At 37.7% G+C, this 16,379-nt stretch overlaps 1 protein-coding gene across 1 annotated transcript in view; it reads left to right on the forward strand.

Moving 5' to 3' along the window:
- UBE3C (ubiquitin protein ligase E3C) overlaps positions 1-16,379 on the forward strand; it is an 80,562-nt gene that overhangs the window by 42,986 nt on the left and 21,197 nt on the right. The window contains exons 17-18 of the mRNA XM_075704689.1: positions 1,240-1,372; positions 4,808-5,055. Of these exons, the coding sequence (XP_075560804.1) occupies positions 1,240-1,372; positions 4,808-5,055 (381 nt within the window). The remainder of the gene's footprint in view (positions 1-1,239; positions 1,373-4,807; positions 5,056-16,379) is intronic.

The following is a 16,379-nucleotide window of genomic DNA, read 5'->3' on the forward strand; positions in this document are numbered from 1 at the left end:
AACTTCAGAATTGGATCAGGATGCTCAAAGGTCTTGTCCAGATGAGTTTTGACTATCTCCAGAGATGAAGATTTCACAAACTCTTTAGTGTAACCTCTTCCAGTACTTAATCACTCTCATTATGATTTCAGGTTTTTTTCTTCCATGTCCATTCAGCATTTCTCTTTCTGCAGCTTACAACTATTTTCTCTTGTTTTCCTGCTGTGTACCTTAGGGAAGAATCTGGCTTTGTCTACACTATAATCCTCCTGGTTGGAGAGCATCTTCTCCACTAGCTACAGTTGTCCACAGAAATAGTAGTTTTGAGACTTTAGCTTTGTGTGCTGTTGTCAGATTTTCCTCTTTCATGGTAAATTTGTTGTGTGTAAACATCCCTGGAAACTCTTAATCTTCTTAGTTAAGAAAGTCTGTGATATTATGGGGAGATTACATCCCTTGGAAAATGTATTAGACTATTTATTGGATATGGGAAAGATTCAAAGGAGGATGTAGTAAACACACTCCCTGGACTGAGGGTGTATTGAACATTATTATACATTAGGCAACCCCCTCCCATGCTACACCTTGGCATAGAAACACGGTTAGCTACAGTTGCTTTTCAGGTGAACTCTAACAGGTTCCTGTTGTGAAGACTTGCAAAGGGACAATGTGAAGTTCAATTTGTACTTCAGCTGGCATTATTTTTTTGTATTGGTATGATGCTCTGGTTCTTTGTTTAATATGGCAGTCCTATCCACTATTTTTGCCTTGAATTATTTGCTCACTGCTCCTGAGAGGAGAACTGATACCTAATTTCTTGTTAGTGGGAATGTTCCTAAGCATTACAAAAATTACAAAAAACAGCTTACTGGTATTGAGGATTGCCTCTGTGTGTGCAAAATACTCATGTCACTTTTTCCCTTTGTTTTTGAATACTTTGCATTTCAGAACCCTGAAAGTTAGGGAGAGGAAACTGGAATCACTGACACAATGTCTGTAGATGTGCCTCTTTATGTAGAAAGAACTGAGGATGATATCTTAGCACGATAAAGTTTTTTTGCGTGTCTGTCCCCTCTCCTTCCCTCCCCTGGGACATGGCTCTGTATTATGTTTCTGCAGCTCAATGAGAGAGAAGACAAATCACTTGAAAGTGAGTGCCCAGAAGCAACTTAAAGGAGTGGCAGTAGTGAATAACCCTCTCTCATTGAATGTTTAGATCTGCACAATGACATGATTTCTCTTTTCACTCATGTTTAACAGATTTTTCAAAGGCTGATCTATGCTGATAAACAAGAAGTTCAAGGAGATGGGCCATTTTTGGATGGAATTAATGTCACTATCAGAAGAAATTATATTTATGAAGATGCTTATGATAAACTTTCTCCTGAAAATGGTAGGTTTACAATTAAATTGTTCAATACATCAGCTTGCTTGTAACATTTAACCATTCTTACCATGTAGTTACATATTTGCTTACTTGAGTAGGATGTTAGAAGTATATCAGCTCTGAGGTGTTGCTGGGTAAAAAACTGGCTGGGTGGCTGAGCCCGGAGACTTGTGGTGAATGGAGTTAAATCCAATTGGTGACCGGTCACAAGTGGTGTTCCCCAGGGCTCTGTTTTGGGGCCAGTCTTGTTTAATATATTTATCAACTATCTGGATGAAGGGATTGAGTGTGCCCTCAGTAAGTTTGCAGATGACACCAAACTGGGTGGGAGTGTTGATCTGCTGGAGGGTAGGGTGGCCCTGCAGAGGGATCTGGACAGACTGGATTGATGGGCCAAGGCCACCTGTATGACGTTCAGCAAGGCTCAGTGCCAGGTCCTGCACTTTGGTCACAACAACCCCATGCAATGCTACAGGCTTGGGGAAGAGTGGCTGGAAAGCTGCCTGGCCGAAAAGGACCTGGGGGTGCTGGTCAGCAGCCAGCTGAACATGAGCCAGCAGTGTGCCCAGGTGGCCAAGAAGGCCAATAGCATCCTGGCTTGTGTCAGGAATAGTGTGGCCAGCAGGAGCAGGGAAGTGATTGTGCCCCTGTACTTGGCGCTGGTGAGGCCGCACCTGGAATACTGTGTCCAGTTTTGAGCCCCTCACTACAAGAAAGACATTGAGGTGCTGGAGCGTGTCCAGAGAAGGGCAACGAAGCTGGTGAAGGGTCTGGAGCACAGGCCTTATGAGGAGCGGCTGAGGGAGCTGGGGTTGTTTAGCCTGGAGAAGAGGAGGCTGAGGGGAGACCTTATCGCTCTCTACAACTACCTGAAAGGAGGTTGTAGTGAGGTGGGTGCTGGTCTCTTCTCCCAAGTAGTTAGCGATAGATCAAGAGGAAATGGCCTCAAGCTGCATCAGGGGAGGATTAGATTGGGTATTAGGAAAAATTTCTTCAGGGAAAGAGTAGTCAAGCATTGGAACAGGCTGCCCAGAGAGGTGGTGGAGCCACCATCCCTGGAAGTGTTCAAAAAACGGGTAAACGTGGCACTTTGGGACATGGTTTAGTAGGCATGGTGGTGTTGGGTTGATGGTTGGACTGCTGATCTCATAGGTCCTTTCCAACCTTAATGATGCCTAGTTTTTACTTTCATTAAAAAACAATCCAGCCCCCAAGCCAGGAAACCTGAAATTGCTAGTCTACCCTTAATTGGTTTAGTGATGGACTTGGTTGTGTTAGGCTAATGGTTGGACTGGATGATCTTAAAGGTCTTTTCCAACCTAAACGACTCTATGATTCTGTGATTTTATGAGCTTGTAGCAAGGGATTTGGAAGTAGGGTAATCTCTAGGTGAAGATTTCTGTCTTGTTTACCGGTATAGAGAAGCCATAGTAGTAGCTGGCCATTGAAGTCCAAAAATCTATTTTTCTGCATGTGTGCATACACACACACACACATATGTACGCACAGTGCTATCTAGTACTGTGCTAGTATAGCACTAGTGCTATTCAGAATCAATAAAGACTAAGTTAAAAGGTTGGACTTTTTTTAAAGCCAGTATTCTGAGACAGTATAATTTTTAAAAATAATTTTAGTTCTGGAGTAGGTCAGGCACCACGTGGGACAGCAGAAAAGGAGAAATTCCTGAAAATTGCCAGAGACACAATTTCAAGACTGTAGCCTGAATTGATTAAAATCGATCTGGAAGATTGAAGAGATGATAGATGAGGGCCTAGAATTGATCAGGAGAGAGCGAAGAACATTGATTTGGAAGAGCCATCCAGTTTCTCTGCTGGCCCTGAGAAGAGATCTGTACAAAGTTAATGCTTCTGTAGTATCTTAACTGAGATCATTAAGAAAACAAGCTTGGAATAGCAAAAATGTACTACGTTCGTTCTTGTGGGTTTATATTTTTATTTGATTGTCATATGCGTAATAATGTGCAACCATTTATCAATTCCCCCCCCCCCCCCCCCCCGTGACTGGGATTTTCAGAATATTCCGTAGTAGCCTCCAGGGGATTCCTGTAACAGTTTAGTTACATTCTAGCTGTGTGAGTTACAAAACAGAACTCTTCTTTTCAGAGGTTGCACTAACTTGGGGCTCACCTCTGCCTGGTCACCTGTTTTGACATGTGAATTTGTTTTAGGACTATTTATCCCTCCTTGCTTATAAATCTGGCTGTCAGTACATAGAGGAAGAGACAAATATCTGATTTTCTTCATGAGGCCCCAAAAAGCACTAAACCAACATTTTCCATATATAAACGTTTTAACATTAACGCTCAAGATCTCAGGAGTCTCCAGATAAAGCATGTCTGTATGCTTGAGACTCTGTTTTGCCAGTTTCTATTTTCTGGTTTTGAATGGTGATAAATGGACCTATTGCAGCGCCTGTGGCTAAAAATGGCCATCCTCAATTTCCGGCCAGCAGAATTGTTGTGCAGGAGAGCATTTCACTTGAATGAAGAACTAGTAAGTAATTTTTAAAAATAGCGGAGTATGAAATGGGAAGCTACTAGCAGATGTAGAGGCATTTGCTAATGGAGAGTGCCAATAAGACACTCGATGGTTCAGGAGAAATTCTGTTGCTACAAGGTGCTGAAGATTCTTTCATGAACATTAGCTCTCCATCCATAATGTGTGCATTTGTAGCACATGGAAGCAGTAGAAAGCTTTATTGTTACTGGTTTCTTACTCGTTGCTTTGCTGGATCGCAAGTGTAGTCAATGCAAGGGTTTGCGTAAAAGTTGTGTATTTGGTTAGATCTCTGGAAACCTTCAGTGAATTGAGAAAAAAGGTCTTCCTTCCCTGTTATGTATACATAATTCAAGGATAAAACATTGCTTGCTTTCTCAAGTAGCAGCCTTTATGAAACAAGCAGAACACCTACCTTCAGAACATGTCCATCTTTACCATGCCTTGTCACCTACATGACATAGAAATTAGTACAAAGTATCAAAAATATTAAGTTCAATTTCAGATAATACTATTTAATGGTGTAGCTTAACAGTCAGCCCCTCTAAGGGAATGCAGTGCTTATTGACGGTTCCTTCAGACAGGAGAAAGTTGAACCTTACATTCACAATATTTTCTATAAATAGAATTTTCAAATTATTCTTGGGCTTCTTTAAATTATTTTGTAGGATTTTTTTTCCTTCCCCTACCTAGTGTCTTTCCACTCCATCTTTTGATGACTCTTAAAGCAAGACCCTTTGTACAAAGTGAGTTTCACATGCTGAATATTCCAAAATTGAAGCTAGTAATAAATTTTTGCTATTATTTACTAGTTCAATTTTTTACATAAAGTTAGTGTAGATATGTTTGTACGTGTAGTTACATGTGTTTTTATCCAAACAGAATTCAAGCAGTATTTGAGTTTGTGTCTCTCCTTTCTCTGCAGAACCTGACCTAAAAAAGCGCATTCGTGTTCACTTACTTAATGCACATGGTCTTGATGAAGCTGGTATTGATGGTGGTGGAATTTTCAGAGAATTTCTGAATGAACTACTTAAATCGGGATTTAACCCTAACCAGGGATTTTTTAAGACCACCAATGAGGGACTTCTTTACCCTAACCCTGCTGCACAGATGCTCGTTGGAGACTCTTATGCCCGACATTACTACTTTCTTGGAAGAATGCTTGGAAAGGTAAAACCAGTGTTGTATAATATAAAGCTATAGCAATACAGAAATTATTCAGTAATTTTTTTTTCTTTTTAGATAGGGGTAGATGGGAAAAAGTGATGATTTTTCTAGAGCTGAGGAAAAACAACTTTCAGATGTTGCATCTGAACATTATTTCCACATATCACACAAATTTCTGGTTCATTTCAGTAAGTTACATACTTGAGAGGTACAGAGAGTCTGAGATACCCTGACTGCCAGTTGAGTAAAGTGTGCATGTGTCTGCTTCTGTGGTTATCCTCTTGCTTGAAGTTAAGTTGATTGAAGCCAATAGAACTACTCTGCTTATGGTGATTTTTAACCTGGAGCTTTCTGGAATTTGACTGCAGTTACATTTTCATCATTTGGAATATATGAAATTAGTATTTTCAGAAACAAACAGTTTCTAGTTGTATGAGGCATACAGTTCTTGCTAGCATTTAAAATTTGCTGTGAGCATGTACCATGCTTAAGACCTATATGCAAATTAACTTTCACTTATTCTGCTTGGTTTTTTGTACATTTTGCATCTTTCTTGTGTTTTAGTGCTTGATATTTTGGTGTTGTGAATGTTCAAAGACTAATACACACTTGTTAAGCTAGATGAAAAATTAAGGGGGGGGGGGAAGAAAAAAAAAAAAACAGAAGGACAAAAGACAGAAACCACTACAAACATTCATTGCATTCAGTTTTCTTTTATGGTCAGGTTTAGTACTGAGCCTGTTTCCTTCTAAGCCCTTGAAATAACTTTTGTAAAGCTAATAATTGAGAAACAAAGTTTGGAATACAAATTCCATTTCAGAAAAAAAACGTATTGATTGCTGCTCAGCTATCTAAAACTGAAGGTATGTAAGATGTAAAAGTCCCATTTAACTGCCTGAATTATTTTGGAGGCTAAAATCCTGCTGACTTGCAGTGAGATTGAACATATAGTTGGATGTCCTTTTAGTGTAGCTGGAAGTGGTTTAAGAGGATGTTGTTGGCAAACTTGAGTTGTTGAAACAGAGTGCTGTTCTTTTAGAGTTGCCAGTCAACTGATTTAGATTAAACTTTCACTTTGTAGGCAAATTCTCTGCTAATGCATCCTAGCTATTGCAATATCCAAACTTGTTAAATAATGAAAATTTCAAATCAGCCATTTCAATAAAATAATCTTTGAAGGATGTTCCACTCTTAATGGGAGATGGATTCAGTGCTAATACAGTAGTTTGTAATTATGATCTATGTTACATATCCAAGGCTTCGTTTTCTTTCTGCATCTATAGATTTTTGGAGTGGGGAAGTGAATAATGCTGTCATATTGTGAGGAAGTTACTTCACTCCAAAAACGTTTAGTGTTTATCTAGGAGTGGGGCAGGGCTCAATTGCCAAGGGGAAGTTTGAAATGTTATTGCAAAAAAGAAAAAAAGTTTGTAATTTTGAATCTTGAATTTCTTCTATCAAAACAACACATTGCCTTCTGTAACTGGATCTCAAATACCTAGCATAAAGACAGAAGTTGCAAAATGTATTTTACTCCCCACAGAGTGCTACAAGTATAGTTTTGGTTTTGCCCTTTTAAAACCAGAGGACCTATTATTTAACATTTTGAAAGCATAAATTGTTTTTGTATTTGCAGTATGTTTACATAAGGTAAGAATTGACAGTGTTACTTAATAATTACCCCTACCCAGGTGCACAGACACCTTTTTAGTAGTGTATTTAGAGACTTGATGAATTAAACAGAGAGATAAGGCACGACCATACTATTCAAAACCTGCCAGTATTGTGATCTTGGTTAAGTTACTGAATAGTCACTCACCCATTTTCAAAAATGTGTCCATTTTATGCTTTGCACAGGGTTATTTGAGAGCAATAGTGGATTATTAAAAGCCCCTTTGTAAACAAAATAGATATAACGCAAAGGAAGCAATCAGGCATCCACAGCAATTTCTTATTTGTGGAAACCAGTATGTAAAGAGCGTTGCCACCAAAAACTCTCACGTAAGAAGTTTCAACGTTATCAGAAAACAAATACATTAAAATATAATAATTTATAGAAATTCTCTGTCTCTTGGTAACCACTTCATACTAATATGCAAATGCATTTAACTTTCAGTACCATAGATTTACACCTAATTCAGTTTTTCTTCTCATCAGGAAGTTTCTAACAGCTTGACATCTTCTGTGTTAATTGGTCAGTTCAGAAGTAGAAACATCTGAAAACTTAAAACCTTTAAAAATTGCGTATCTAAAAACTTTAAATACTTTAAGCCTAGATAAATTATTGACTATTTGGGGTGTATTTTTGTAGTTAGTGAAGAAATTGAAATCTATATACTATGCAAACGGCATGGCTGTCTGTGCAACTTTTACTGATCACTGAATGAGCAAAAGGTCTTGTAGAAATAATACCAGGTGATCATGTAATTGCATATGTTGTCTGAAATGATTCTTAAAAAAAGGCAGAAATTAGTTTGCTTAAACAACAGCTACTCAAACACTTCCAAAGTTTACATTTCTCAAGTTTCAGTGACTTTACTCTGTAATGTAAATATTATTTTAACATTGGTGCCTTCTAAGCCTTTTCCTTTCTCTTCTTAAAAGTAAAAGCTCAGCTTACCACAGGCACCTCTGGTAGCAGTCTCCCACCACCGGCGGAGTTTGAAACTTGAACCTTTCAGTTTTGCCCACTGGAAGCATAGCGGTGACTTTCTGAGTCCCAGGCTTTCCTTGAGAGCTGAGGGTGTCCTGGGCTGTCGGGGCCATTCAGACAAGGGGTTCTAGCCCCAAATTCTCTTTGTCGTCCCCTCTGGAAAGTAAAGTCGTCTTGTCCCATGTGGTGTCCCAGAAGTATAGGTGGGACATTGTAATCCTTTCGCTCTCTCAGTAGGTAGGATTGGGCTGTGTGGAGGCACCTGATTTGGTTTCACATCCTTTCCACATGCAGTAGTTGTTCTGGCAGCACTAAAAATCTTTCCACGTGCAGACTTTCCTGCTGCAGCTTTGGCAATGTAGTGGACTTGGCTCAGGAGAACACAAAAGTTGCTGTTTTGACAGGCTGCCAAAACTTCAAGCAACGTAGCCAGAGGAGGGAAGTTTGGAAGCAACACCTGAGAATCTTAAATGAGAGTTTTCTTCATGCTGATTCTTGAATGGTCTGCTGCAAACATAGAAAGAGGGGGAACACTGGTTAACCATTTCAACAGGAACAGTGACAGAGAATTTGAACTTCACCATGTTCAGACCTAAACTCACTCTTGTATACTGTATTATCTTTCTCCATTAACAGTTTACATTTGCATTTATTCAATAATGTTAATGTGACAGATGTTGTGGAAAAGGACATTCTTTGCGTTTGGAATTGCTTGACATCAAGTAGCTAATTCTTATGATAATTTATTTAAATTTCATGAATTATCAGCATTAGTTTAAGAATATGGCAGGAAGTCCACAGAAAGATTAGAATGGTCATTTTTATGGTTCCGCTTCCTTTTTGACATAAACCTGCTAGTTCTTGCATGTATTATGTTTTGCAATGATTGTCTTTGCACCTTTAACACGGTGACTCTTTCTGACACTAGAGATTTTTGTCTAATGCACTCAGCATCTTTCGTTATACTAAATTCTACCACCTCCATTTCTCTTCTCTTATTCCAGCATATTGAAGAGCACTAGTGAGTCACCCATTCATGTTGTTGAAGAACATATGCACTATCTTTTGAAATACAATGTTACGTCTCTTTTTCTAAGCAATAGAATCTGCAGTCCTTGGAAGACACTGGAGTTTTCAGAAAAGATTTAGATTTGTTTTGCCAAGACTTAGCTTTTGTCTTAAATGGTTGGGAAGGCATATAAAGAACAAAATGTGTTTTGAGTTATTGTTGTTTTGAACTGGGTCCTTCCTTTGTGGATCCAAATAAAGAACTTTGATAAAAGCAGCAGCAAGGACTGAGCGAAAATAATGTGTTTATTTTAAATTTTAGCATTATTTTGATGATGGATAGGTGAAACAATCTAGGTTTAGTCTTCAATCATTAATATTTAATGTTATATGGGAGTTCAGTAATTTGCATGGCCTGGTGGATCTCATATTGATGAAGATTTAAGTTGTTTATTTTATATGACTTTTTAATAGGTTACTGATTTAAGATGTAATGGACTGTTCTGTGCACATATCTAAATGTTGTTAAACATACATAATTGAAAAAAGTTATAAAATATGTCTTTTGGTAAAATTAAACATTAGAAGGGTAATAGTAGATCAAATACAAATTTTATTACCCTAGTAATAAATATGGGACCATTAATTATTGATTAGATTATTTTTTTCTGTATCTTAAAGAGTGTGCCTTGTGGTTACTGTTCGTAAGTTTGAATAGAATTGTGATAGATCATTTGTTGTGCGAGATATTATTCCTGGCTGGAAGGTACAATTCTAAGATTAGCAGTGTCTACAGTATCCATTGTGCAGAAAAACTAAGTAGTTCTTAATCATCCTGGGACCTTATCTGAAATACATGGAATCAGTGGGAGTCTTTTCACAGCAAGATCTGCATCAGATCCTAAACTCTTAGATCATTAATAAGCTGCACATACGGAGTTAAAAACCTTCAAGCAAATGTTTCTAGTAACATATTTGTGTGTCCTTCTTGTGCCAAAAGCTTGTGGAGAGAAAACAAAGCAAGAAAACTCTACAATGAGAAGAACTGGGTTTCATATATTTGAATATTTGATAGGATGGCGCATCAAGCATTGCGCTGCTACACTTCCTCTGTTTCTCTGACTGTTGAAGGGTGGGTGGGGTTTTTTCCCTTTCTGATTTTTAGGCTGCCCTTTCCCTTTGCTTACTGTCGATTTAATTAAGATCCACTTTGGCTTGGCTTAAATCAGTACACTCTTAACTGATTTGTGCTACAGCCACAATTGATGCTACTAGTACCTAGAAAGGTAGGTATGGAATTTGTGATACTGATACAAAGAGGAGGTAATTTGTATAAACGTTTTGTTTTATTAATTTCGGTTACCCTGCACATGATTTTGTAGGCTCAGCATTTTGCTTAAAAGCAAGTTAGCTGATGATCATTTGTCTCAGAAAATCCTGAATCATCTGAAATGGAATCAAAACAGGAATTTACCATGTAAAGTGGCATGCTCTTTTAATTATACATTTACAGTGCAGAAGCACAATCATAAGAGAGCAAAATTGATACCTTATGGGAAGTTATTTCATGATTTATGAATGTAGACGTAAACTAATCTGAGTCCATTTTCTGACACGGATATTCAGCTTGACAGTTCCTTTGTGTACTGGTTCACTTAACATAACCAATTATCTTTTGATTACAAATAGCTACGTTAGTACTAACCTTGTAAATATATGTCTAGCACTGAAAGACTACTAAAATGCGGTATTTTAACTCTAAATCTTTAGGAAGGAAAAGTGTGTATTGATAGATTGTGATATTTATTGGGTCATAATGTATTTAAATTTTCTTTAATGCATATGTTAGTGATTGTTTACTGTGATAAAGTGCATAGAGGTCTCTGCAAGGAGTTCTGCATGGAAAGAATTACCTCATGTCAGTGGTCACTCCTCAATTAAAAGTTCCATTAGCAGATGATTCCTGCTTCTGGTTTGTGTACTGATTGCATTTTATTGCCTCTAAATCAGGTTCCTAGACAGGGAATAAATAAACAGAGTGTGTGGTAATGGTATCCTGATCTTTTTTCACAGTTGGGAACACCTACGTCCATTTCAATCAATTAGGTTTGGACTATTTACTGAAATTCTTTATTCTATTGAACTGTCTTAAAAAATGACTAGTTTCACTGCTATTAAAATACAGATTTATCTTAGAGGCATATCTAGAAGTTAGTTATATAGTAGTAAGTGTTCCAGTTTTTCAGAAGATTAGGACTTAAATAAGGAGGAGAGGTCTTCCTTTTATCTTCAGTTCTTACTAAATTATGTTTAAAGTTGAGATAAGAAATATCTATTAAGCCTTTACTGGAACTTCAGTAGTGAATGATAACTATCAGTTATCCAGTGCATCCACAGGTACCTCTAGTCCTTCCTTCTCCTATCCCTCAACCCCCCCCCCAAATGACATTGATAGCAATTTATATCATATACATGGCATAAGTTAGAGAGATAACCGTTCCTATTAAAACAGAAAGCACTAAGCTAATGAAATGGTGGTTTTCTGCAAGTACCAACATTTCTGAAGCACTCTGTTTTGGTAATAAAAATTCTTGTAATAAAATTAAACATGTCCTAAATTCTTAGAATAAAAATACTAGCGTGACTTTCCATTTTTAAATTAAAAACTAACTCAAGGTCATTATACTTGATATGCTTCAATAGAGTCTTTGGAAATGGATCCCTGCATTCTTATGGCAATGCACTCATGAGTCAGTCACGAGTTCGTTTTGTGCTTATCACACACCTGCAGTCCATTTCACGTATTTAAACTGACTGCAGAAAATTTGACAGGCAGGCCCATTGTGTCTGAGTCTTGCTACCTCAAATCTCTGGAACTTCTATGAACTTGTACTTACTGACCTTCAGATTCCCAGGGAGTGAGAAATCAGAAGTAAAACCAGTTTACAAAAGGCTTTATATTTTTCTGGGGAAAAAAAAAGCATTTAAAATCTGAGGATACTAGCATTGCTGCAAGGGGTGTTAATAAAGCGCTCTCAGAAGCCCAGTTACAGGCATCTAGCTGTGGAATTTTGGACTGCTCCTTTTTTAAAAGACAGAAAAGGCATCCAGTATTTGAACAAAAAGTGCACTATGAATTTTCACAGTCATATAGGGAAGATAATGTACCAGATTTTCCACTACTACGGTGATGCAAATACATCTAGATGTCTCTGCTATTGTAGAGCTCAGAGAACTGGGAAACGGTGACTTCAAGCTACCAGGTAGCAGACATACTGTGTTGTGACACACACCTGATAAAATTAGTTTTGTTTTATCGTCTTGGTGTTAGGAACAATATCAGTTTGGTGTTGCTCACTTTAAAACACATTATTAAGTATATCTGTAAGAAATTACCTTAAAATTACTAAACAGTAGCTTTAAAAATGCTTCAAAAATACCAGTTTTAATGTAACTTAGATTTTTAGTTTTATCTTTTCATTAGGGTAGAAAAGGCTTTGCTGGCCCCAGAAAGGCTTTGTGCGTGTGATGAGATATTTCTAGGATATAAATAATAAGGTAGAAGGAAGTTCTAATGTTTTTGCTATTTTTCTATCACTTTTATTAATGGTTCTGTACAGCTTTGAAGATCTATTGCACTCTGTAAGTGCTAAGTATTATTTAATAGTAACTGTTTAAAATGACTGAAATAGAAAGGGTTATGGTCTTGGGGGCTGATTAGGGAAATAACTGAATTTAAGCCCAGGCATTTACTGCCTCAGCCCATAAGCCACGTGTTGTTCTAGGGGTATGACTTTAGCATTGTTTAGGTTTTAAAATACAGTTCTGTGTTGTAAAGGATTAATGGAAAGTAGGGGCAATGACTGCTTAATTATTTTTCTTAAGAAGGATTTTAGTTGAAATAATAAATGAGAGAATTAATTGTAGACCTGAAAGTGTAAGAAAAGGCACTAAAGCTGCCTCACAGTCAGGGAGGTTTAGTTGGTTCATCTGCGAATTTGTTTACACAAAGTGAACCTTGTTCATGTTGTAATGCTCATGTAATGTGTACTATATACAGCTAATTAGTCTGAAATGACTAGACTAGTTTAAATTTTGTCCAGTTTTAAAACACGGTGCAAAGTCTTTTCTTTCTGAAGAGCTGTTTCCTAAATCTTGGGGTCATACCTGAACAGTAGCTTGTGTGACCATGTAGCGCCTAAATAATATTGTGATAGTTACCATGTACAGTCCCAGTCAGATATTAGTATGTTGAAAACAAGAAAAAAGTCCTCCTTGCCCAGAGAACTGTGTCATTTTTCCTTTCTTACCATGTACTGTATACAGCTGTCCTTCCAGCTGAGATTTTTCTTCCATAATACAGAATCATAGAATTGTTTAGGTTGAAAAAGACCCTAAGATCGAGTCCAGCCATAAACTTAATGCTGCCAAGTCCACCACTAACCCAGGTCCCCAGGCACCACGTCTACACGTCTTTTAAATACCTCCAGGGATGGGGACTCAGCCACTTCCCTGGGCAGCCTGTTCCAGAGCTTGACAACCCTTTTGGTAAAGAAATTTTTCCTAATATCCAATATATTAAAGCTATTAATTACATGCCTATATTCTGAAAGTTGCTTGCCTTAAAGAACCATTTCTTGTTCCCCCACTTCACAGGTGTTGAATGAATGCATTCAGTATATTCATAAGTATCTGAACATAATATTTCTCACTTCAGATGACCACGTGGTGATCTGTGTCACTGAATTGAGTAAAGGCTTTTGTAGCTAGTCCATGTTGCAATCAGTTATAGTTGAACTATGTGGTAATAGCAACTAGCGAATATTATTTAAAAGAGAAACAGTAGACTTCAGACTATGTGCTTTGTGTGTGAAGTCAAAACCTATTAACCACAGTAGGCTTTCTGTTATTTTGCTTGTTTTTAATATTCTGGTGTGTTCTACAGACATTGACACGCAGAGAGGGAGGGAGGTGTATGAAATTCCTTTTACTGAATACTACTTCCATAGTGAAATAATTGCTCTCAGCTTTTTAACCAGAAAAAATGTCTTTTAATCATTTATTTAAAAAACAAAAAAAGGCAGGCAAGGCATCTTGAGATAATTGGGAAAACACTGGGGTGAAGAGTACCAAAAATAATTTGTTTCTGAAAACCAGATTTGTTTGTTCGCTTTGTTTTGTTTAGTTGTTTCAGAAGCTTTTAAGTTATTTTAATGGTTATCTGGAGATGTCATAACTGTGCCTAAAGAGCATCCCTAACCTACATGAGTTTGAAGTAGTGCTGGGAAGTCCAGGTTGGCCCTCTCAGCAGACACAACCTTTTAGCTACTGGGAATGTGTCACCCTGTGAGCATTACAGTGCTTGTCCGATAGCCCTTGATGTAGACATGCCTGTCTCTGCTTCAGACTAGCCTCTTGTCCCAAGCTTGCATCTACAAATTGCACTTCCATGAAAGTAGGATGCTACTCCCAGCCTTTTGAGGAGGCAGACGTATATAAGCTGTGTTCAAGTGTTTGGTTCCTGCCCCTTCTAAACGTTAGAAAATAGAAGTCTAGTGTCATATTTGACCACCAGTTGGTCCTTTCATGACTTGCTATCTGCATTTTTTGTGTTACATAAGTCAGTTGCATTTTATGGGACTGCAGGATAGAGACAATGATGTCAAGTAAAGGACTCGTCAAGTAAAGGACTCGTTAGACAGGAAAGCTGGGAGTGTCAGCTCTCAGAATTCATTGTAGAATGGCATCGATGATGACCATAGGGCTTAAAGGAAACTTGCCAAATGGTGAGAGTACTTGAAGTTTGAGAAGAGATTAGTTTTAAAATATGTATTGGTTAAGCTTGCTAGCTTTCATCTCTTGAAGCAGTGTACGAACAGGAACTTCTGACGTACAGTCAAACAGAAGTCACCTCCCTCCCAGAGCAAGCCAGTTTCTTCTGTCAGCGTTGTTGCTTGTTGGCTGCTGGAGGAAAAAAGAGGACTGCTGCTGTGGGGAGAGCGTGACCTTATATTGTATTGAAGTACACATATAAGTACATTCTAATGGTGCAGCTTCACATTGCAGCTAATTAATCTGACAGCTAGTTACCTCTGTAAGAGGTGGTCATCACTCCCCTGCCTGTCACTGATGCTGGGCTCCTGCCTCCTTTATGTTGCTATTGCAGAAGACCAGTTCAGCGAGTTGAACACGCAGAAAACTAAGTTTAAAATCAGATAACTTATAGCTCCCCAAGACACTTCACTAAGGGAAAAAGAGAGGAGGAGTGAATCTCCCCTTTCGGCCATTAGATTAGCTGCAGTAAGAAATGTACCGTTAGGGTGGATTGCCATGGGCTCTAGGGTTGTGCTCCCATTGAAACAAATGGTCTTGCTGTTCCTACCCAGTTTCAGCCATAGCTGTGGCTGGATCTGATTCTGATTTGAAAGCAAGCTCAACTTCAGACAGTGTCTGCGCTGTGCCCACCAACACCCACGCCACCCCCTCAAACCCAAAACCCCAAACATAGCACAACACAAATAATCTGCAAATTCTGAACCTTGTTCAGCATGTTGTAATGCTCATGTAACCTCTACTATACAACTACTCTACTTGCAAACAAAGCCAGTTGAATCAGCAGGCTGATTTGTTTCGTCGCTCTGGCAGGAATAGGTGGAATCACATCTTTTGGCAGCAACAGGTAGTTTGATCAGTTTATGCTGACTGAGAAACAGGGAAGTTAGACTGAAACTGAAAAATAAAGTTTCAGTTTATTTAGTCAATTGTACACAACATTTCTCAGCATCTCTGCACAGTGCTGGAGCTGTAATGGTATAATTTACCTCTTTGAAACAAAACCGTAGTTTATCATGATTTTATATACCAGAGTTTTAGTGCATTTTTTTTGTTAAACTTTATTAGGATAGCTTGACTTTCAAACTAATTAAATCGCTACTGTTTGTCTTGTTTCCAAAAATACTTTGTTTTTAATATTGCAATCACTTAGCTAGGAGAAGGAGGAGTAATTAAAGTTATTCTCAAGTTGCACAATTTAGTTTATTTAAAAATGCTTTATATAGTTTTTAGATGAAGTTATAAATGTTCACTTTGGAACTACCTGAAGATTAATAGTGATGCATTTGAAATGCATTATTTTTTTATTGATTCTTAATGTAGTAAATTACTGAAGTTACTTGGCAGCAAACAGAAATAGCCAGCAATGTTGTTCACATTTATTTTCCTGATAGCGTCACAATTTGCATTAATTGCATTGCAGCTGCACTCACTTATATTAAAAAGCTTCTACTATAATTAATCCTTTTTATTTCAAATCATTTTGGCACAATTTCTAGCAATAAACACTCATAAAAGACAGACACTTGAAAAATAACATACAAGTTTCTTCAATATACCTATTGCTGTTTTTTCCTGACAAGGAATTATTGATAGTCTTCTAGGATCAAGTGTTGCAAGTGGCTAAGACTTAAGACCAGTTTGAAAAATGCTAAGTGGATTATTTTGCATAAAAAATAGACAGGTTTTGAATTTGTGTAATTAACCTGTGTTTAGAAAATACCTTGATTTATGTCTACATTTGTATTTCAGTTGCATACATTATGGAAATTTAATTTATAATCCATTTAGCTGATGTGATCATAGTTTTTAGTGCTATCATTTATTAGTCCTT

This window comes from Pelecanus crispus, chromosome 2 (assembly GCF_030463565.1).
Source record: "Pelecanus crispus isolate bPelCri1 chromosome 2, bPelCri1.pri, whole genome shotgun sequence".
Classification (NCBI taxonomy): domain Eukaryota; kingdom Metazoa; phylum Chordata; class Aves; order Pelecaniformes; family Pelecanidae; genus Pelecanus; species Pelecanus crispus.